The sequence below is a fragment of the Biomphalaria glabrata genome, chromosome 14 (assembly GCF_947242115.1).
Source record: "Biomphalaria glabrata chromosome 14, xgBioGlab47.1, whole genome shotgun sequence".
Lineage (NCBI taxonomy): Eukaryota > Metazoa > Mollusca > Gastropoda > Planorbidae > Biomphalaria > Biomphalaria glabrata.
The window spans coordinates 11,931,193-11,950,832 of NC_074724.1; the positions used below are offsets into that span (position 1 = coordinate 11,931,193).

General features: G+C 33.1%; 2 protein-coding genes across 2 annotated transcripts; both read left to right on the forward strand.

Moving 5' to 3' along the window:
- Nucleotides 1-1,724: 1,724 nt before the first annotated feature.
- On the forward strand, nt 1,725-6,948 carry LOC129922917 (uncharacterized). Its single transcript, XM_056011133.1, has 4 exons — nt 1,725-1,859; nt 2,812-3,111; nt 6,464-6,751; nt 6,893-6,948. Exons 1-4 carry the CDS (start codon nt 1,769-1,771, stop codon nt 6,946-6,948), a joined length of 735 nt encoding a protein of 244 aa, XP_055867108.1. The 5' UTR covers nt 1,725-1,768.
- A 541-nt stretch (nt 6,949-7,489) lies between these two features.
- Nucleotides 7,490-11,179, forward strand: LOC106052838 (uncharacterized). Its single transcript, XM_056009508.1, has 5 exons — nt 7,490-7,817; nt 8,624-8,896; nt 9,355-9,672; nt 10,099-10,434; nt 11,108-11,179. Exons 2-5 carry the CDS (start codon nt 8,641-8,643, stop codon nt 11,170-11,172), a joined length of 975 nt encoding a protein of 324 aa, XP_055865483.1. The 5' UTR covers nt 7,490-7,817; nt 8,624-8,640; the 3' UTR covers nt 11,173-11,179.
- Nucleotides 11,180-19,640: the final 8,461 nt, after the last annotated feature.

Sequence of the window (19,640 nt, forward strand, 5' to 3'; positions counted from 1 at the left end):
AGGAAGGAAAATGATAGTGTTTCTGTAGCTGGAGAGACTATTGAAATTGTGCAAACTTTTAAATACCTTGGTACTATCCTAGACAATTGACTTAATTATACTGCAAATACTGATTACATCAGCAAAAAAGGGCAGCAAAGATTACGATTACTGAGAAAACTGTCCTCATTTAATGTTAGTGAAAAGGACTTGGCTATGTTTTATCACGCTCACATCTGCAATATTTTAGATTTTAATATCACTGCCTGGTATGGCAATCTGAGCAATAAAAATAAAAATAAACTTTATAGAATCCTAAATGCTGCTGGTAAAGTCATTGGCAAAAAACAAACGGCATTTGAGCAGCTGTTTGCGACAAACATCCATAAAAAAAAGCTAAAAAGATTCTAGAAATAAAACAATCCCCCTATCAATCAGGATTTTATGATTTTACCATCACAAAAGAGATACAATACATCGATAGCAAAGACAAACAGACACAAACACTCTTTTGTTCCCCTGGCAATGAAATCATATAAACTTTTCACATCTAAATTAACAGTGAGTCTGGTGTGAATGTACATTTTTTTTTAGTTATAATGTTTTGTTTGGGGTAATACACACATTTGTAAGACAAATTATCATTATTATTATTATTTTTATTATTATTATTATTATTATTATTAAATATAAACATTTAAACAATTATAATTCAATACCATAGATTGCCCCAAATAGCTTCAGTTCGTTATGTTTTAAACATGAATTAGAACATAATAAGAACTATTTCATAAATAATTGCTGAGCTCATCAGAAATGATAGGCATGGGTACGGAAGGTCGACCTTTCTTTTTTTTTTGTAGTGGGCAGCAGGGCTGTAGGAGCGGGGAGGGAGTGGGTAAGTAAAAGTGGTACTAAAAGTTGATGTGCGTATATATATATATATATATATATATATATATATATATATATATATATATATATATATATATAAAGAGAGAGAGAGAGGGAGGAAGAGGGAGAGAGACAGACAGACAGAGACAGAGATAAAGAGAATGACAGAGACATAAAGTCTCAGAGAATTGGAGAAAGACAGAAACTAAAAGCTACAAGTTTGAGAAACTTTGTTCCTTTGTCTCCAATGTTTCTCACACTTCAGATTCAGCCCGTCCACCTCATCTTATCATTTATTTTGATTAACCTGCGATTTCTTACTAGGAGATATGATGCAATCCAGAACCAAAGAACGTGAGTTTCTGAAGTACAGAAATACTGAAAAAGCTTGACCAATAAATGATTAAAGGGGTGGCGAACATTTTTTTTTTGGTCTAGATTCTGAAATAGTTTTGATGAATAAAGTTAGCACAATGTTAATAAATTTCCATAATATATAAAATTCTATAAAGTCTAAATTGATGTTAAGTGTGGTTCTTATACATTTTAAAAATGGGTAAAATGTAACAATGTAACAATCAATCACATTTAAAATAGAATAATTACTGATTTTACATAGCAATATTGTGAAATTTTTGGAGACTATTGTAGGGAGAGGGGTGACACCCTGAGCTGATCGCACCGGGTGACACCGACCCTAGTTCAAAGTCTTCATAGTTTAATTTCCCTTTGTACTGATATTGCTATCAATGACAAATAACCAGTTCATACTCAGATCGGAAATGCAACGTCATTATTTCTCGTTTCTCCATAAATCAGTTTAAGTGTTTCCCTTCTTACGATGTGTTTTAGTGAACTGAAGACATTGAACTTGTATTTTCAAATAATTCTCAAAATGTTTTACCAGTTCAAAACTTGTGCGAAGAAATGGTGCTTAATTATTGAGTTTCTGACAGCGATTTGTTTATTCAGAATTATGGCTTATGGTAAGCGACCAAAACGCGTGCTTAAAGGTATTTGATAGGTCTAAAACTTTGCCTAAATAGTGCCTGTGATTGAGTATTAGCTTTTATCTGTCCTTCTAAGTTATTGCAAGAATAAGTGTAACGTTTTCTCTTTTATAATCTTATACAAAAAAAAAAATATAAAAATCACAAAAATGATAATGTCATTGATTTCGAAGATTAAAAATGAATTCAGTCTTTCACATGACAACGTAGACCCAATCAAGACCTACATTTTTTCCACTACTCATGCAGAAAAAGCCTTTGTCTGATGGGGGTCAATTTAAAATTGTATTTTCCTCTTCCGCGTTTATCTTCGGCAAGGGTGTTACTTTGAGCCTCAAAAATTGTAAATTTATTATTACTCTTTATTATAAAGTATCAAACTATTACAATAGAATATTCTACTAGTCCTATTTTCGTAAACTTTACCGAATACTGCTAATATTTAAATTTGGATTTTCAATACTAAATTATGTATCAAGATCTATCTCGGGCATGCTACCCTGCCTCATAGTGGCGCCCGGGTGGAAACGATTGTAAGAGGAAACGATTAGGCTAAAGTGTAGCAAAACAAGACTCTCGTGGGGGTGCCTAATGGGGTGGGAGCGCATCCTCATTGCACTGTGCGGAGTTGTAAAAGAGCTCCCACAACTTACATGGCGTGTCCCGCATGTTTAGCCTGGTATAGAAAAGGAAAATGGCGGCGGTGCGGGTGTATGTAGCCTCTGGCCACGAGTCTGACCCCCCGACAGATAGAACAGTGTACACTGTTCTCATTCAGGCCGGTGAGAGGGAGCTCTTGTTAACTATGGCTGGCATAGAGTTCCACTAGCCTAGGGCTCAATCCTATCTGACAGTTTCAAGACGAAATCACGATCTATTAATGTACAATGTTAGGGAACAAATATTGTATACATTTTCTTTCTGGTAGAAATCCAAACTTGTCAGAGACATTTACAAAATAAAGTTTTTGTACAAAGACATCAGAGCTCAGTAAATGTTTCTATTTGCTTTTGGAGCTTCAGCACTAACATTACAAAAGTAACTTTACAGAACAACAAGAATGAAACAAGGGAAAATGTGTTCCATGAGTGGAGACCTTCTGCGACCTATTTTCAATACCTTGATGTACGGATCAATAATCTGACATCTAGTGACTACACGGAGTGGTCATTGCTTCTAATGAGTGATCGCATCATGTTTGAGGGCAGTCTCTTTATAGTACGCGCAGGTAATGGTTTGTTGTTTTTTTTTACATTTTGAGTATTACATTATTTATGATTGATGTTTTAGTACTAACATGTGCATGTTTTTTAAAGATGTACTTATAAATATGAATTTTAAGACCAATCTATCGGATGAGAATGGTCTTACTCTATCGACCATGTTAGTTTACAACAAGGCATCTTTTTAATTTAACAAAAAAAAAAATATACATATTTTCAAGAAACATCTTGTAGTCCAAGAACTATTAGAATAAAATGTCCTCAATGGCATTTACTTATAAATTGTTCGTTTTCTGGTCTGTCCAGTGTACTAGAAGCAAAAGCTTTGAAAAATTATCAATTTCAAAAAGAAATACAATAATTTCTGTGCATTTGTTTTGAATATTTTAAAATCAAATTTCCAAGCTTTTTCGCTGTAGCGTCTGAATTGCATTACTATGATCCTCCTGTCTAGATTTGAAGTCAGCGTCTATGACAAAGGCATAACCCTCGACACTAAAATCAGACTGATGCGGCCCCTATTCACAGCCACATTCTTATATGTTTGTGAATATTGGACGTCAACTGACAGTAGAAGCTCAAATATCATATATATTACCAGTGTCACCGCGAGGGTTGTGGCCGCCTGCGTGCGAAATTTTAAGAAGGCCTCCCCACCCCCTTTTTTTTAAAGAAAAAAAAATGAAGACTGAACTGCACACTGTACCAAAAACGCTCTATGATTTAAATTCATTTTTGTAGACCATTCCTTTTTTCCTTACATACTCGCATTGTTGTCATATCCCCATTCCCTCTATGATGTTTTATTTTTCCAGTTTAACTTTGCTTTTGTTTTTTTTTCATTTATATAAATTTAACACTATGTATAGAATCCAAATTTAAATAATGACAAGTTATTCTGAGACAAACAATTAAGAAGAATCATACTAACGGAGATAGTTTGAAATGTTTTCTTCAAAACGTTTAGACCCATATTGTTGCTTACGCCTCTCGCAAAAAAAAAAAGGTCTACATTTGACAAGGTCCTATTAGAAGATAAACAACGCCTCTTTCTTAAGATATTTTAATGTTTAAAACATTGGTAATCACGTAATCAATTTTACTTTTAAAATTCCATAGCTAATGTTTATACAAATTGGATAATAATTTTGTTTCTAAAAAAGCAATCGTTTTAAGATTATTTTTTATTGAATTCAAATTACCTTGACCTTCACATTACTTTTTCGTCACATTCACTGATAATTTTAACTTTATATAAACACATAGACAAGTACCAATGTAACCAATCGCGTGCATAGTCACATTAGTTTTTTTGTTTTGTTTTTTTACCTAACTTTTACTAAAACGGTTTAGATTGAAAAGCTGAAAAGCGCCGGTGTGAAAAATGCGAACTCTTTTCAAACTGTAGCGAAACGCAACCAAACGGCAAACAGTTAACTAGGGGAAGCAACCTTACCAACTCTTCCGTGTTATCTGCTAGTTATATCCCTTTGTTTTAGATCGGTAGTTCACAGGAGCATTTGAATGGTCTTGGTCCTTTTTCCTTCATTTTGAGAAACTCTTAGCTTTGTATAATCCCATATACAAGAATCTATATACGAAGTATCGGATAAGAATCCGTGGTTTTATAGACGTTATCATCCACTGAAGTATGTGTCACATCATTGTTGGATATTCAGTGACATTTATTGGTTGAGGATCACGAGGGTCACTTGTCTATGAATATGATCTCGCACTAGGGGCCACAGTTGCATTGTGGGAAAAATCTCTTTTTGAGAACTGACCACGTGGTCAGAGGACAGTCGACGCCATAATAGTAGAATAATACAGACGTACATTGATTTTGTTTAAAAAGTATTACTAGCTAGGTACCTGTGTTTTTTTAATTTCATTTTAAATTATAAATTATACTATAAATTGATGTGAAACCTTATATGTGATGTATCGACGGCTGAAGTTGCCAATATATCGTGAAACGTTTTATTTATCATAAATAAAATATCGTCTGCTACTTATTGTGTAGATTTTTTTAGTCTGTATGTTGTGGTGATATTACTCAGTAACTACGGTAGAGATACGCAACAACAACTTTGGCGTGAATAAAGATATCTAATTACTACACAAAGAACCACGCTCAATGAAACAAAGGGACCTTACAGTATGTTAGAGCATTTTGATACTCTACCAGCAACTTATCTTAGGATAATCCGAAAACTAGATACAAATATTTTTGTTTATGGAAAAGGTCTAGGTCTCTGTTCCTCCCCAATGGTCACGTGAACCGAGCCTCGCTGCCGTTATTTTGATATCGTCGTGTATAAACAAAAGCGTTGTCGTGGTGAACGTAACGTAGGCTACAGAAAGAGAAATTAACATAATTGAAATAAACAAAAAACAACAACATTAACCTTGATTGACCATTTTGAAAGCAAGCAAGTGTATGAAAGACGATAGTTTGATCCTTATTGCCTTCCCTCGGGGCCGGCCTTACAATTTGTGGGGGCCCAATTTAATGGATGCTTGCGAGGCCCCTTCTTCTATTTCTTTTACAATAACAACTATTACTATTAATTAGATCATTATATAAACAATTATTATACAGCATGCCTAGGATGCAACTCAAATACAATAGGCACCAGTGGGTGAATTAAAGTTACGTTAATCGTACGACACAATAAATATGTTAATCCGTTGTAGTCCTACATCTTTAAAAGCCTGTTACAAGAGCCATGATTGATAGTGATATGCTAAATGTAAATTGCCTTGCCCCTGCAAGGCGCGGGTCCCAAATAGAAGCAATCGGTCAAATCGGCCTAGGGCTGGCCCTGCCTTTCTTTTTTTTTTCTTTTTTATTCTTTTAATTTGTAAAAATAAATGCTTGGCTTTTTTGTTGTTGCAGTAGTTGTAACTTTTATACACGAACTAGACTTATAATTAAATTTACCATTTTTTAACATAAATTAACGCTTTCTTTTTGAAGATTATTCTACTAAAGTATAGGATATATTCACATTAATTCTGAGAACCAGTTCTTATGTTATCTTATATAATAAAGACGTTACTTCAAAAAAGAAGATGATTACGTTGGGGATAGTTACATAGTGGAGTCCGATGTGGGATCTTATAACATTCTCCACAGACCCTCTAGCTGATCCCCATTGGACATCACATTGCACTGAATGTAACAGTAATGGAATTTATAATTACAATTTAATTAGCAGGTGTAAATTATAGATCAAAGCTAATTCTGTTCTTAATTTCAGAAATAATTATCTCTCTGCATTTTTAGTATGGATTTAATTTTTTTATGTGTACACATTTAAATAAATGTCTCATTATATTTATTTTAATTCACAGACTCTAAAAATGATGTTATATTTTCCAAAATGAAATTGTTCCACTATTACTCTTATACTGCCGAGCTAGTCTGTGTTGCAAGTAACTACCCAAGACTTATTCAAATAATAAATCGATGTGAGAATCTTGTACTATATGAAAAATATTATAATCCGAAAAATTACAATAGAGAAATGACAATAACTTTCACTATTGAACCACTGAATCGACTTTTGGCTCTGGAGTGTAAAGTCTTTGACAATGGTTACATTACGACATCAAAGTTTCAAGACATTAATTTGAAAAATGGTAATTTCTTTTTAATTCTTTCTTTGATAAGCTCCTAATTAAAATGTTAAAATTTGCTTTATTAAAACATCCGTTAGTGAATTAAAGTGTGCGAGAGTAAGAGGAAATGACAAAGATATTTTATTTTCTCTTAATTGAAAGCGATTCAAGTACGTAAGGATACATTTGAGGCACAGAACGAGAACAGGAGTACTTAAAACAAAAACTTTAAACATTTCAATGAGAGGTTAAACGATCAGAATGCTCCATTAACACTATGTATAAAACAATGGACAAATGACTTGTGCTTCATTTCAATACAAAGCTGACTGACTGACTGTTCGATCCCTCGAATCGAGACTGCTTGAACTCGTTTTCTTTTTGTTGTTATATATTCTAACCAATATTCTCAATTACTAACTAACCACTTCAACTATTTCATAGACGTCTCAACGATTCTAGCATCAGTTTCTTTATGTAGTTGGATTAGTTAGGCTTTGGTAAAACTAGTTTTTGTTTTCAAGAGTTCCCTCTTCATAAGTCGTAACATAGCCTAGATTCTAGATGGTGAGGACTTACATTAAAATAGAAATGACAAATTTTAGTAGATTGCTTTAGAAGGCTGTAATAATTTGTAAAGTGTCTAGCACATTGTGTAGGAACAGTTGGCGAGTTTCATATGAATTACTAGACGGACAGTCAGAAAGACAGAGTGAGTTGGTAACTTTGTAAAAAACATATTTTTTAATCCATTGCTTATTTACTCTAACAGAACCTGCATTTATCTGCCCCTTTAAAGATAAACAAATCAAAGCCAATGTCTATGATACAGTCTCTATTCGTTTCAAAGTGTTGGCTTATCCAGAGATTACTTCAGTGATTGTAACAAAGTCTACTACGAATAATACGAGTCTAGACAACGAAGATGTTAATTGGAGAGTTGCGTCTACACAATTAACTGAAGTACTCTGGTTTATAGAACTTTTTAAATGCATAATTCAAGAGGAAGACTTCGGCAACTACTCTGTAAGTGTCACGTCTAATCAGAAAACGTCATCAGATGAAATAATTGCTATTATTCTAAAAGGTAAGACCTATTGTGAAACTCCAACATCATCAACATCATCTGTCCCATGGATGTCGTCGTAGATGTACAGGAACAGTTCATGTAATCAAATCCCTCCGCTTTTCCCTGTCAGCCTCTGTTCTTAGCAGAGAGAAGCTGGTCCATTGGTTTATGTTATGTCGATCAAGAAAGTCAAATAGCTAGATATTTAAAATGAGAGTAAAAAAAGATTGTTGTTGTTTTTTGACAGTGAGACATTTTTATAGCAAACGAATTTAATTTCTACAGAAAATATATTATAAAAACAATGATTTTTTTACAAAGCTATCAACTCACTCTATTTGGCTACCTGGAAATAACTATAAACATATTCTCATAAGTAGCTCCCAGGCACTGTGGTTAACTTATTAGTACGAGGAGGTTGAGGAGGCTGGGGAGGCTGAGGAGGCCTTAGCTCTCGAGTTACAATTCAAGTCTCTCACTTTTTCATATTTTTATAAACACATAGCGACGACCCCCCCCCCCCCCTTTACCCTTTTCTAATTGTTTCAGACAAGTGATAGGATCATAGCGAATTTGGAAATCCAAAAGCATGAGATTACGCTAAACTAAAACGATTGGTAAAAATATTTCTAATGGCAAAGATGTATTATTGTTAATCTAGATGTATTAGAAATGTAATTACATGACTGATTCAAACAAATTGATTTAACTACACTTAATAGAAGCTTAGCTTTTTGTTTTTGTTTTTGTTTCAATTATTTTTTTTAAATGGATTTTCCTTGTTTAAAATTATAGCTTAATGTTTCTTATAATTTTTTTTTTAGATCCTTCACGATTGATAATGATCCCAGAAAATTACTGTACCAATGATACATCAACAATTGTCTACAGACTAGTCAAATCAGGGCTGCCTCTTTTAGTTCCCAGTAACATGTCCAAACCATACAGTACTGAGATTGTACCAAACAAGTTGGCCAGTGAATACCTAATCAAAGTGTATCTTCAAAATTGTGCACAGTTTCTGGGAAAACAAGAAACATTTACATTACTGGCTGGACCAGAAGCATTCCATTTAACATTCAGTACTAGACAAAATGGTATTACTAAATTATTTAAATTCTTTATTACTTGTTAAGCTTTAATTTGTATTTTGTCTTGCTAGATGTGTTATGAAATTCAGACACGTAAAAGTGACCATATAGTTCATGTGCAGGGGCGATGAGGTGGCTGAGTGGTTAAGCGACTGGCTTCCAAGTATGGGGTCCTTGTGTTCGAATCTGAAAACTGGGATTTCGAAATTCAGGATTTTAGGGGAAAGTTGAAGAAACAAAAGGCGGTTGGTCGTTGTGCTGGTCACATGACACCCTGCTCGTTAACCGATGGCAAAAAAAAAAGATGACCTTAACATCTGTCTAATATATCGAATGGTCTGAAAGGGGAACTTCACTTTTTTTTTCTTTACTGGTTAATGTGCTAATTTCTATTTTTCGATTATAACTAAATAAATAAATTAATAATAAGAGAAAAAAATCAATACAAAATTTTAATTTGTCAGGTTACAGTTTACCGTTGTGTGTACCTTTAAACGAAGAGACAACGTTGTTAACAACCATTGGAGAAGATCTTATGTTCACTATGTGCTTGATATCAGACAGTATAATACATGAAGACAATGTAGGTTTGAACAAAATGTTAAGACGTAAGTTCAACCCATCTAAATATTCTGTGGACATCAAGCAGGACAAAAATGAACATAACATAACTTGGACAGTAAGAAATATAACCAGAGATGACATCAAGTTTTATGTGTTTAGAATAAGAGACAATTTAAAAAGAACAGCGACATTGATTTTAAACTTAAAATTAAAAGAAGGTAAGATTTGAATGTGTAATACTTTAGGGGGGGTTATTTCAAGATTACGTTATCGAAATATCGAGAATTGATTTTAAAACAAAGTTGGTGATAATATAATTAAAGAAGTCATTAGGAAGGCGCAGTGGCTGAGCGGTAAAGCGCTTGGCTTCTGAACCACGGGTCCCGGGTTCGAATCCTGGTGAAGACTGGGATTTTTATTTCGGGATCCTCGGGCACCTCTGAGTCCACCCAACTCTAATGGGTACCTGACATTACTTTGGGGAAAACTAAAGGCGGTTGGTCGTTGTGCTGGCCACATGACACCCTCGTTAACCGTAGGCCACAAAAACAGATGCCTATACATCATCTTCCCTATAGACCACAAGGTCTGAAAGGGGAAATTTACTTTATTAGGAAGAAAATAAAATGTCTCTTCTTCTTCAGGAGCAACATATTTTTGTGATGACAGTAAACCTACAGTAAAACAGATCTCAGACAAGACTCTAAAAGTTGGTCTTTGTATTCGATCTTACCCGGTACTGAGTCGAGATATTCTGATCAATGACGTAAATTACAGAATTATGATTCATGACATCGTGGAAGGAATCACAAGAAACACCGGCGACGTGGCTGCTGTGTCTAGTGTCGACGAAAAAACGTTTTCCAATTATATAACACTCGAGTTTCCAGAGACATACATTCTGAAGCCTGTGAACATTACAGTCAGATCTGTCAAAAATGTAACTTTTTCCTTGGTCTTAAACCTGACCTTAAACAATGGTGAGTCTATCCTCGGTACTATCTTTTAGGACTGCATATTCAAACACTTTGTAGCTGTCTGATGGTATGTGTATTGAGTCGCTAGTTCAAACCCTGGATAATAATTTATTAAACACTTTAATGATCAATGAAATATCTAGTTTTTATTGTTACTTGTATAAAACGCATAAAAAAAATGTTGTTGTTGTTTTTTTAAACAAAGCTTATCTTAAGGGGAAGAACTTCGCTCTTAAAACCATTTCTATTAAATATGTACAAGTTATTTGCCTTATTAGATAATAATAGATATCAAGCAGAATAATTAATTATCAATAAATAATTGACTGATTGGGTAATTTTTAATTTGATGCTTAGTTAGACACAATCAATAATTTGTTAACTTTATTTTTCACAACTAATGTTGAGTTGACTCTTCGAGATTCAAACCCTAGGCCCATCAGTTAAGAACCCAATTGCTATACCACTCATCCACCACATCTCTATATATACCTCAACTGAAAAATATTTTTCTCGATTTATATATACATTATTGTGCTCAATATCGAAGTAGTATCAAATATAATTGTTCAATGTAAGTGGATTCGACGTAGCCATTTGTAAATGTAATGTCACTCAATAATTACGTTACTGGCTGAATTTATTTAATGTATACATTTCTATAAATTAAACACAGAAATAAAAACAACAGTGGGAAGTGTTATAACAAGTATCTCTCAATATGGAGATAGAGGTAGGTAATACTATATATAATCTATGATATATTCGTAAATGTGAACTTTGGATGAAACATTTAAAGCAAAAATCTATATATGATCATACAACAAACTTGAGTGGTGAATTAGTCTTCGCATTTTAAAAAGTTCACTACCAATTTCGCTTTGTATGCTGGGAGTTTAGTTTATGGGAAATAAATAATAGAACTCAACGTAATAATGAAAACATTGCACTCACGCTATATATCAAGAGATAATAGATTATCAATTTTTTTATGTAGACTTAACTAGAATCTTTAAACTTATTTACTGATCCCGATTATTCTCTTTCCTTATTTTTATACCCTTTCTAGAATTAGATTTCCCGATACGAAAGAACCAGAACATAGACATAAATAAATATAGAATGGCCGAAGGAAGTAACTTTATGTAACTTGAAAACATGTATATCAATTGTATTCGGATTTCCGAATTATGAAAAATTGCATGATCTTCATTCTTAGAGAATTAAAAAAAAACACTAGTGAAAATAATGTAATACTTATATAGGTTATAGCTGAAATAGATATGAATACTTAACTTTTATACTGCTCATAAATGCTGTATAATAAAGTACACAAAATTGCAAGTCACAAATTTTCGTTTCATAAAACTCTTTAATCGGCCAGTCTATATTTATTTATGTCTATGAACCAGAATCTACGACAGAAAAGAATTGAAAGAATATAAAACTCCTTGGCATTTTAATACTCCCTTGCTATTTTTAGTCCTAACGGAAGACTACTCATGTTTCTCTAAGTTTAAAGGAATTAAATAATAGGAGAAAATAAATGTGAACTCAAATATATGAGTTTTTCAAAACAATGAAAAATAAAAATCGGAAATAAGTTGGTTTCACGTCCGGATAAGGATTGCCATAGCTTGGGATACATTTTACTTTATTTTAGGTGTGACTGACCACAGTATCTATTGAAAATAATAAGGTCTAGTCTAAATACCTAATATCAACATATTTAAGATGTTAAATACATGCCCACTTATACAAGACAGACACATTGCCAGACATGCATATCGCTTAAAAATCATGACATGTCACTAAACTATTTTATTTTTTTTTAGATAAATTTGTAGTTTTAGTGAGCTATATTTACACTCATACATATACAGTGACCTACCTCTTATAATCTAGTTTAAAAAAATAGGAATTGAAAACCAAAGTTGAGGTTTTTAATGCACTTACAATTAACCGCGCTTGATTCAACTTAAAAACTGGTGTGGATAATGCAACACGGTAAGAATTCTTATTTTTATATATAACAAAATAGAATAATTATTTAGTTATTTTTTTTGTAATAAAAGAAACTTAAATGCACAATGAATGAAGGGCAGTCTAAGAAGTAGCTCATCTAGAAGCTAGAGCTTTCTGAGACGTAGAACAAGCTCCCGGAGTTTTGAGGGGGCAGGAGAAGAAATCGTTAATGTTTGACATTACCAGCAATATAATAATAAGTTTATGTATCATTACAAAATAAACTGTAAAGTGGATTTACTGATTGTCTGATTAACTAGGGCGATTCATGATTCCATCCAGCTCTAATGAGTACCTGACATGAGTTGAGGAAAAGTAAAAGCGATTGGTCTTGTGTAGAACACATGACACCCTCGTTAACCATGGGCCACAGAAACAGATGACCTTTACATCCTCTGCCTTACAGATCACAAGGTCTGAAAGAGAACTTGAGTAAGTAAAGTGTTACATTTGCGACTATATTTGTGATGTTTACATTAGTACCCAACATACTTCATAAAATCTTAAAAACGTGTATCAATCAATCACTTTTAATCAAAGTCTAAATATAAACCAAAACTATGGACATTAATATGTATTACTTACTTTTTTCTTATAGTTCCACGGAGAAAAAAAAATAATGATAGATTTTATAAATAGCTCTACTTTCATGCTTATAGCATTCTCAGGGTGCTATGGTCAAATCGAATTTGTGGAGCAATGGTACTGATGGGGTATCTATGAGAAGTTTTTCTCTGCTGTCTTTAGGAGCTCGAACCTCGAGCCCAATTCATAGAAGTAAATTAGCCATGCCAAGCCAAGTTCAGGCGTACTTGGCCTCTCGACCACGCTTCCCGCAATAAGTGCTTGCAGTGTCAGCTTGTTCATAATAAATTGGAATATTGCTCAGAATTTTTGTTGCCGTTTCTGAATTTACATGATATTATTTACAGACGGACGTTTCGCCCCTAAAAGATGATTTTTACAACTTCCTATTAGAGAGCTTCATTCACGAAGGCTAATCCATAAAAAAGAAGCTATTTGTTTATCCTGTGTACTGAATAAAGAAAGTATTCTTAAGGTTTGCTATTTAAAAGTTACATGATAATTTTTGTGCAATTTTTAGCAAGAAAGAATCAAATGGTCTAGGCTTTTCCTTTAGAAGTTTTTAAATTTGGTTAGCAACATGGAATTTCAATTTAGAGACATTCACATAGGCAAGTGCTGAAATTTCCCAAAAGGGTACCAGCTAGTGAGTCCGGAGGAGCACTAGATCCTCAATTGGGGACATTCCAAAGATGAGTCTATAATACTCTATAAGATATAGAGGGAGGAGTTTAATTCAACGTAGTACAATTTATTACCCATGTTCGATACCAAACAAAATAATGAATTAGCTATAATTAATTTACTAATTGTTTTTTTTTAATTGATTCGCATGCAGACATGTGTTTATCTTGATCGGAGAAATGACATGCGTAAACTTTGTACCAGACAGTCCGAGTGAGTTGATAGAAGCTTTGTCAAAATGAATAATTTGGTTTATTAATGTATGAATTTAAACGTCCCGTTATGTTGTTCAAAAACTTAAAGCTTAAAATTGTACAGAGCATGTCTTTACATAGACATTGCTGGCTGAGTATTTACTAAATCGGACCAGAAATGGCATGCGGCATGTAGTTTGATCAATTAATGTTACTTTCCTCAAGTTGACTTCGAACCGCTTCTGGTAGAAATATAATGTCCATGTCTCGGCAATTTGAATGAATTCCATGAATTAATATTTATTAATATTGGAGACAGGAAGCGCTATCAAGAAAAAAGTTTAGAAGAGTTATTTTGTCCTTACATAGAGGAAAGCAGGGGCGGACTGGCTATATGGGCGAACGGGCAAATGCCCGGTGGGCCGGTACCAAATGGGCCGGTCTGGTCGCGACCAAAGAAAAAAAAATCAATGCAGACAACTTAAAAAAAGTGACAGCAGCAAGAAACAAAGGCCCGAACACGTTTTCATTTTTTTTATAAATTCTTATTACAATTAAATATCAGGTGACCGAGCCTCTCTAGGATGAATAATTTGTTAAGGAAGGATATATACTCGAAGTAATTTTGGGAATATTGTTGTAATTATGAAAATGAACGATCGGGTAAAGAGTATCAATCTGAAGAGTTGCTTTTTCGTTCTGTCAGTTCTCAATGTAATTGTACATGGTGATTAGAATAGAAAGTCCCCCCAACAGTAGACCTATAGAAAACCACAGCTCAAGTCTTAACGTTTTACATTGCTTCTTTCGCGTAAAACTATTGGGCTATTATAGGCTTGGAAGAAAGTCTTTGCAGTGTAACTTCTAAAATGGTTACTTTCTGACATTTAATATTGCAATTAATATATTCGTTATGGCTCTGAGACATGGGCACTATACAGAAAACAACTAAGACTTCTTGAGTGCTTTCACCAAAGATACTTGCGCTCCATCATGGACATACGGTGGCAGGACCGCACTATAAACAGCGATGTCCTTGCCAACGCCGGTATGGACAGTATAGAGGGACTTCTTATGGTCTGACAGTTGCACTGGGTAGGGCACGTATCCCGTATGGGAGATGAACGTATGCCAAAGGCAGTCTTTTTTGGTGAGCTAAAAGGTGGTCGACGTAACAGAGGCACCCCACGGAAACGCTTCAAAGACTAGGCGTCAACTTTTCTTGGCTGACATAGCTAATTTCTTATAGAATTTATCTCCCCTCGCACTGATTCTCACGGGACGAGTTTCAACGTAAAACATTAACTAGCTGCTCTAGGGCACACAATGGTCGCGGCACCAGCGCTACACGCAGAAATTTCTATAAATCAAATAAGAACATAAAACTAAAATGTTATTTAACCTTGATTAGGCCAATAATAGAATATGCATCCTCCGTTTGGGACCCCTCAACTCAAGAAAACATTAAGAAACTGGAACAGACACAAAATAGAGCAGTGAGATTCATAACAAACGAATATTCACATTTGACTAGAGTAACACCTTTAGTAAAATCACTAAATTTAGAAAACCTTCAGGACAGAAGACTCAAAAGTAAAGTAGCAATCATACATAAAACACTGAACCATAATATTCAAATACAAAAACAAAATTTAATAAAATACTCTGAAAGACACAAAGATAAAGGCACATTCCTCGTCCCATATGCTAGGACAAATTTGTACAAATACTCCTTCTTCCCTAGTGACGTAATCATCTTCTTTTTTTGAAGTAACGTCTGTATTATATAAGATAAGATTTTGCATTAATTTACATTCATTTAAACTGTTAAAAGTAGGAGTTATGTTGCGACAGTAAAAATGTTTAAAATCATTCTGATTCCATTATTTATAGAGTCTGGGCTCGAATGCGCTTTTAAAACAAGCTTTTAATGGAAAAACTTTCTTCAAAGCAAGGTTTTACACGTTAAAATAACGCGACCCCTGTTAACGGGCACCACCGATTGAGAACCCCTGCTATAGTTGTTTGAGTCTGGGTATAGCTCACTATCCTGGCCTTCACGTGAAGTTATTGGATAAGGTGGAACTGTTATCACTGACAGAAGATGTGGCATAGAGGACAACTGACTGTAAGAACCAAAGACAATACAAAAACCTTCAGAGTGAATGTAGACAACTAAGAAAAAGGGCCAACATATCAATGCCCCACATGTAATTGGCAAGTTCTTTATAAGTTTCAGTCATTGAAGGAGAAGTTTATTGTCATAAAAAAAAACAGCTTTAACTCTTAGTCAGAGTTGAGTAACATGACTTAGTCCCTGTTAGAGTAAATCTCTGAACTTGTCGAATCTCTTCCTTAATTAATTAACCCTCTTCTCCATGTTACTCACAATACAAAGATTAATAGTGGTTTAACTGGTTTTATATAGGACTTCGAAAAAAAGTTATTTTACAAATTACTGTTGAATAGTCACTCGCAACTTATGAATCATAAGTAATTTATATAATAAAACTATACCAGTCAACAATTACGTTTCGAAGAGACAGGCACACTGAAAACATTGTTGAGAGACGTAAAATGTGTTTTCCTTAATATTTCAAACATGTATTTTACGTTCGTGTCTGAAATTAATCTAATCTCGCAACTGTTTCTCGTTTCATGTACATGTTCTGGTGATGTATTCAGTAAGTGAAGGATTCCTTAATGCTTATACATTTTAAGGATATATTATTTTAGGGTCATCGTTTTATAAATTAAAAAAAAAATGGGATGTTAATAAATGTGTATATCGTAACACTAGAACACTATCTGACTTTCTATGTCTACGAAGATTTCTAAGCAGTTTAATTAAAAAAATATATGCATCGAACTAACACATATTTATAATAATTTATGATGTAGTTGTCAGAAAGAAATTTATGCAGTTTCTAACGTTGAATGAAGGTATAGAAGAGTTTTTTTTTCTTTTTTTTTTTTAATAAGAGTAAAAATAACTGTTAACATGTTTCATTAGTTTCGTCTAAATCGTATATATAAAAATGCAAGGAACCTGACACATTCACTCAACTGTCAATGATTCTCCTACTTTCGACTAATTAAGAAAATATTATCAGTGAACCTGTTATTGCGTGCTTTGTGTCTAGAACAACTAAGATATTTTCACGATCAGCTGGTAAATTTACCTAAAAAAGATTTTTTTTTTTTTTTTTTTTTGCAATTTCGACCCCAACATTTATTTTAAGCCAACGTAAACTCTTGGTAGTTTATTATTTTATTTGTTATCGGACAAGATAAAGAGATTGCTATGGACTGAAAGTGGTGGTATAAGCTGAATTAGTCCCCTTTATAAGCCGCTGCTTTAAGTAAGTGTGAAACAAACAATACATAAGTATACAATCTTCTATAGTCATAAGCACCTCGGAAGAAGAGTAGTTACTTGAGGAGGCGTGAGGATTGAGATCGAATTCAGGTCGTTCTGCCCCCCTCCACCTTTTTGTAAATGCTTTTAAAAAACGATTAGGTAATATGTCACCAATATAATTTATGTATAATGTAAATTAGATCTTTATATTGTCACCCCACCCCTTTTCTTCAATACTAAATGTAATCATTAGTAATATATATAAAAAGGAGACAGGAATCTAAAATAAAAATCGTTTCCACTCTACCGCCCCCGAAGAAAACATGACTCTTTAAAACAGAATAATCAAATATTGTGATAGTCTATGTCTAATTTTTAAGACCCTTTTGAATATTCTTTTACCATTAGAAAGGACCTGCTCGTTGAAAAGAACTGGAAAAATACTCCAAACATTTACATTAAGCCTATAAGGGTCGCGGCCGAAAAAAAAAGTGTTTATAAATTAATATTTTTTCAAATTATTTGTAACTTTAAATTTAAATCTAAATCTGGGATTTTTTAAATTCTTGTCCAGTGTATAATAAAGATATCTTAAGACTGCCGTTATAAAAAAATTGTTTCTTTTTTTTACATTTACAATTAAAGCGAAGTTCGTATACCAAAAATATTATAAACAAAAACAATAATACTTGAATCGATATTTTATTCAATGAATTAGATCATAAATGAAAAACATATTTTATAATAAGCCCCTGATACTGTTATAAAAAATAAATTATGTTAAATGATTGTTTGAAATCGCATAATTGAATTATATTACACTTATATTCTTGGACAATACTATAGTTTAATTATCGATATTAAATATTTCCGTATTTTCAACTTAAAACTAATTTATATCGAATGACCTTTTAAAACAAAATATCGACGGTTGTTCAGGAGTTTAAAATAAGAATGTAATTTACTAGAAACGGTTAATGAAAAATCACTTTTTAGACTTATTTTACATCTAATTTTCTTGCTGAAACATAACAGAAGTTTTTGATTAATATTAACATGACGGACAGATAGCCTGGCAGACAAAAGGCACAAAAATTGCGGCTTTAATTTAAAAAATTTAGTCTAGTTAGCCCATTGTGACATAATGGATTTTTTCCCTTTGACCTCATATGGAATTATTTCTTTAAATGAAATGCTAATATAACTAGGTGCACCAATGTCTATGAGCACCTGTCAGCTTGCTCTTATTGATTAAGACATTTCAGTCTTACTAGACAGTGTGACGTAGTGGATTTTTTACTTTGACGTCATAAGAAATGAGTTCTCTAAATGAAATGCTAGAAGTTGTCGGTGCATAATGTTTATAAAACCTCGTCATATTTCTCGTATTAAAAAAGACAAACTAGCTAGATTTAGATCTATTCTTGATTTTTACACAAGATCTAGATTTTTTACAGTAGAGCTAGATATTTTACACTAGATATAGATTTTTTAAACTAGATCTAGATTTATATTTTAATTATACCATTTTGATATCATCTTGAATTTTAGGTCTAGTTTAGAATGATATAGAATATATAGAATTTCAATTTGTAGACTTAAAGTGTAGATTTTGATTTCCAAATCTAGATTAATATTGCAATTTTATAAAATACTAAAACTGATCTACTATTTTTAAATTTAATGTTTAATTCAGTCAATTGATAGATTATCTAGGCTTTTTTAAACACAAATCCACATTTATATTTTAGATCTAGATCTAGTACATATAAATAAATCTTCAGTGTGCTATATCAAAAGATTAGTTAACTCTTTCTCTCCTAACTGACGATACCAGCGTTGATTCCACCAGAATGTGGTAAATAATTACGAGAGAAAGAGTTAAGGTAGATCCACATCCTCATTCTAGTCCCATTTAAATGAAAATGCCAGTAGCTCTATTAGTAATTGTGCTGCGACATCGAGCAGACGTTACCGAAGTACAAGCTCGATATCCGTTCTTTTCTTTCTTTTATTTTTCAAGTACAAATCAATACCAAATGATTATCTAAAATCGCTTGTCTGGCATATTGTACATATTCGGTAGTTTTCATGCAGTAATATATATATCTCTTTATCAATAGTAGACGATTAATTTGTGCAATTAGTGCGCTAAATTAATTATCTCGACGGTCCCGGGTTCATACCATCCTCGCTGCCATCCCCCGTCGTCCAGAGGGAGGATTGCGATTTAAAGGATTTGTCGGAGACCAACTCTGAGTTTGTGTAATAACACTAACTCTCTTTGTAATCTTGTTTAAATATACTTTACTATTTCCATTTGTGAATAGTATTTGCATACAAAGTCTATAGTTTGTTAT

Bases quoted from the DNA above. Each gene is read 5' to 3' on its own strand.
- LOC129922917 (XM_056011133.1), top strand. From the start codon at position 1,769: ATGTTTTACCAGTTCAAAACTTGTGCGAAGAAATGGTGCTTAATTATT. The intron at 1,860-2,811 runs GTAAGCGACCAA...TCTTTCTGGTAG, and splicing joins ATTCAGAATTATGGCTTATG to AAATCCAAACTTGTCAGAGA. The intron at 3,112-6,463 runs GTAATGGTTTGT...TTTAATTCACAG, and splicing joins TCTCTTTATAGTACGCGCAG to ACTCTAAAAATGATGTTATA.
- LOC106052838 (XM_056009508.1), top strand. From the start codon at position 8,641: ATGATCCCAGAAAATTACTGTACCAATGATACATCAACAATTGTCTAC. The intron at 8,897-9,354 runs GTATTACTAAAT...TTAATTTGTCAG, and splicing joins ATTCAGTACTAGACAAAATG to GTTACAGTTTACCGTTGTGT. The intron at 10,435-11,107 runs GTGAGTCTATCC...AATTAAACACAG, and splicing joins AAACCTGACCTTAAACAATG to AAATAAAAACAACAGTGGGA.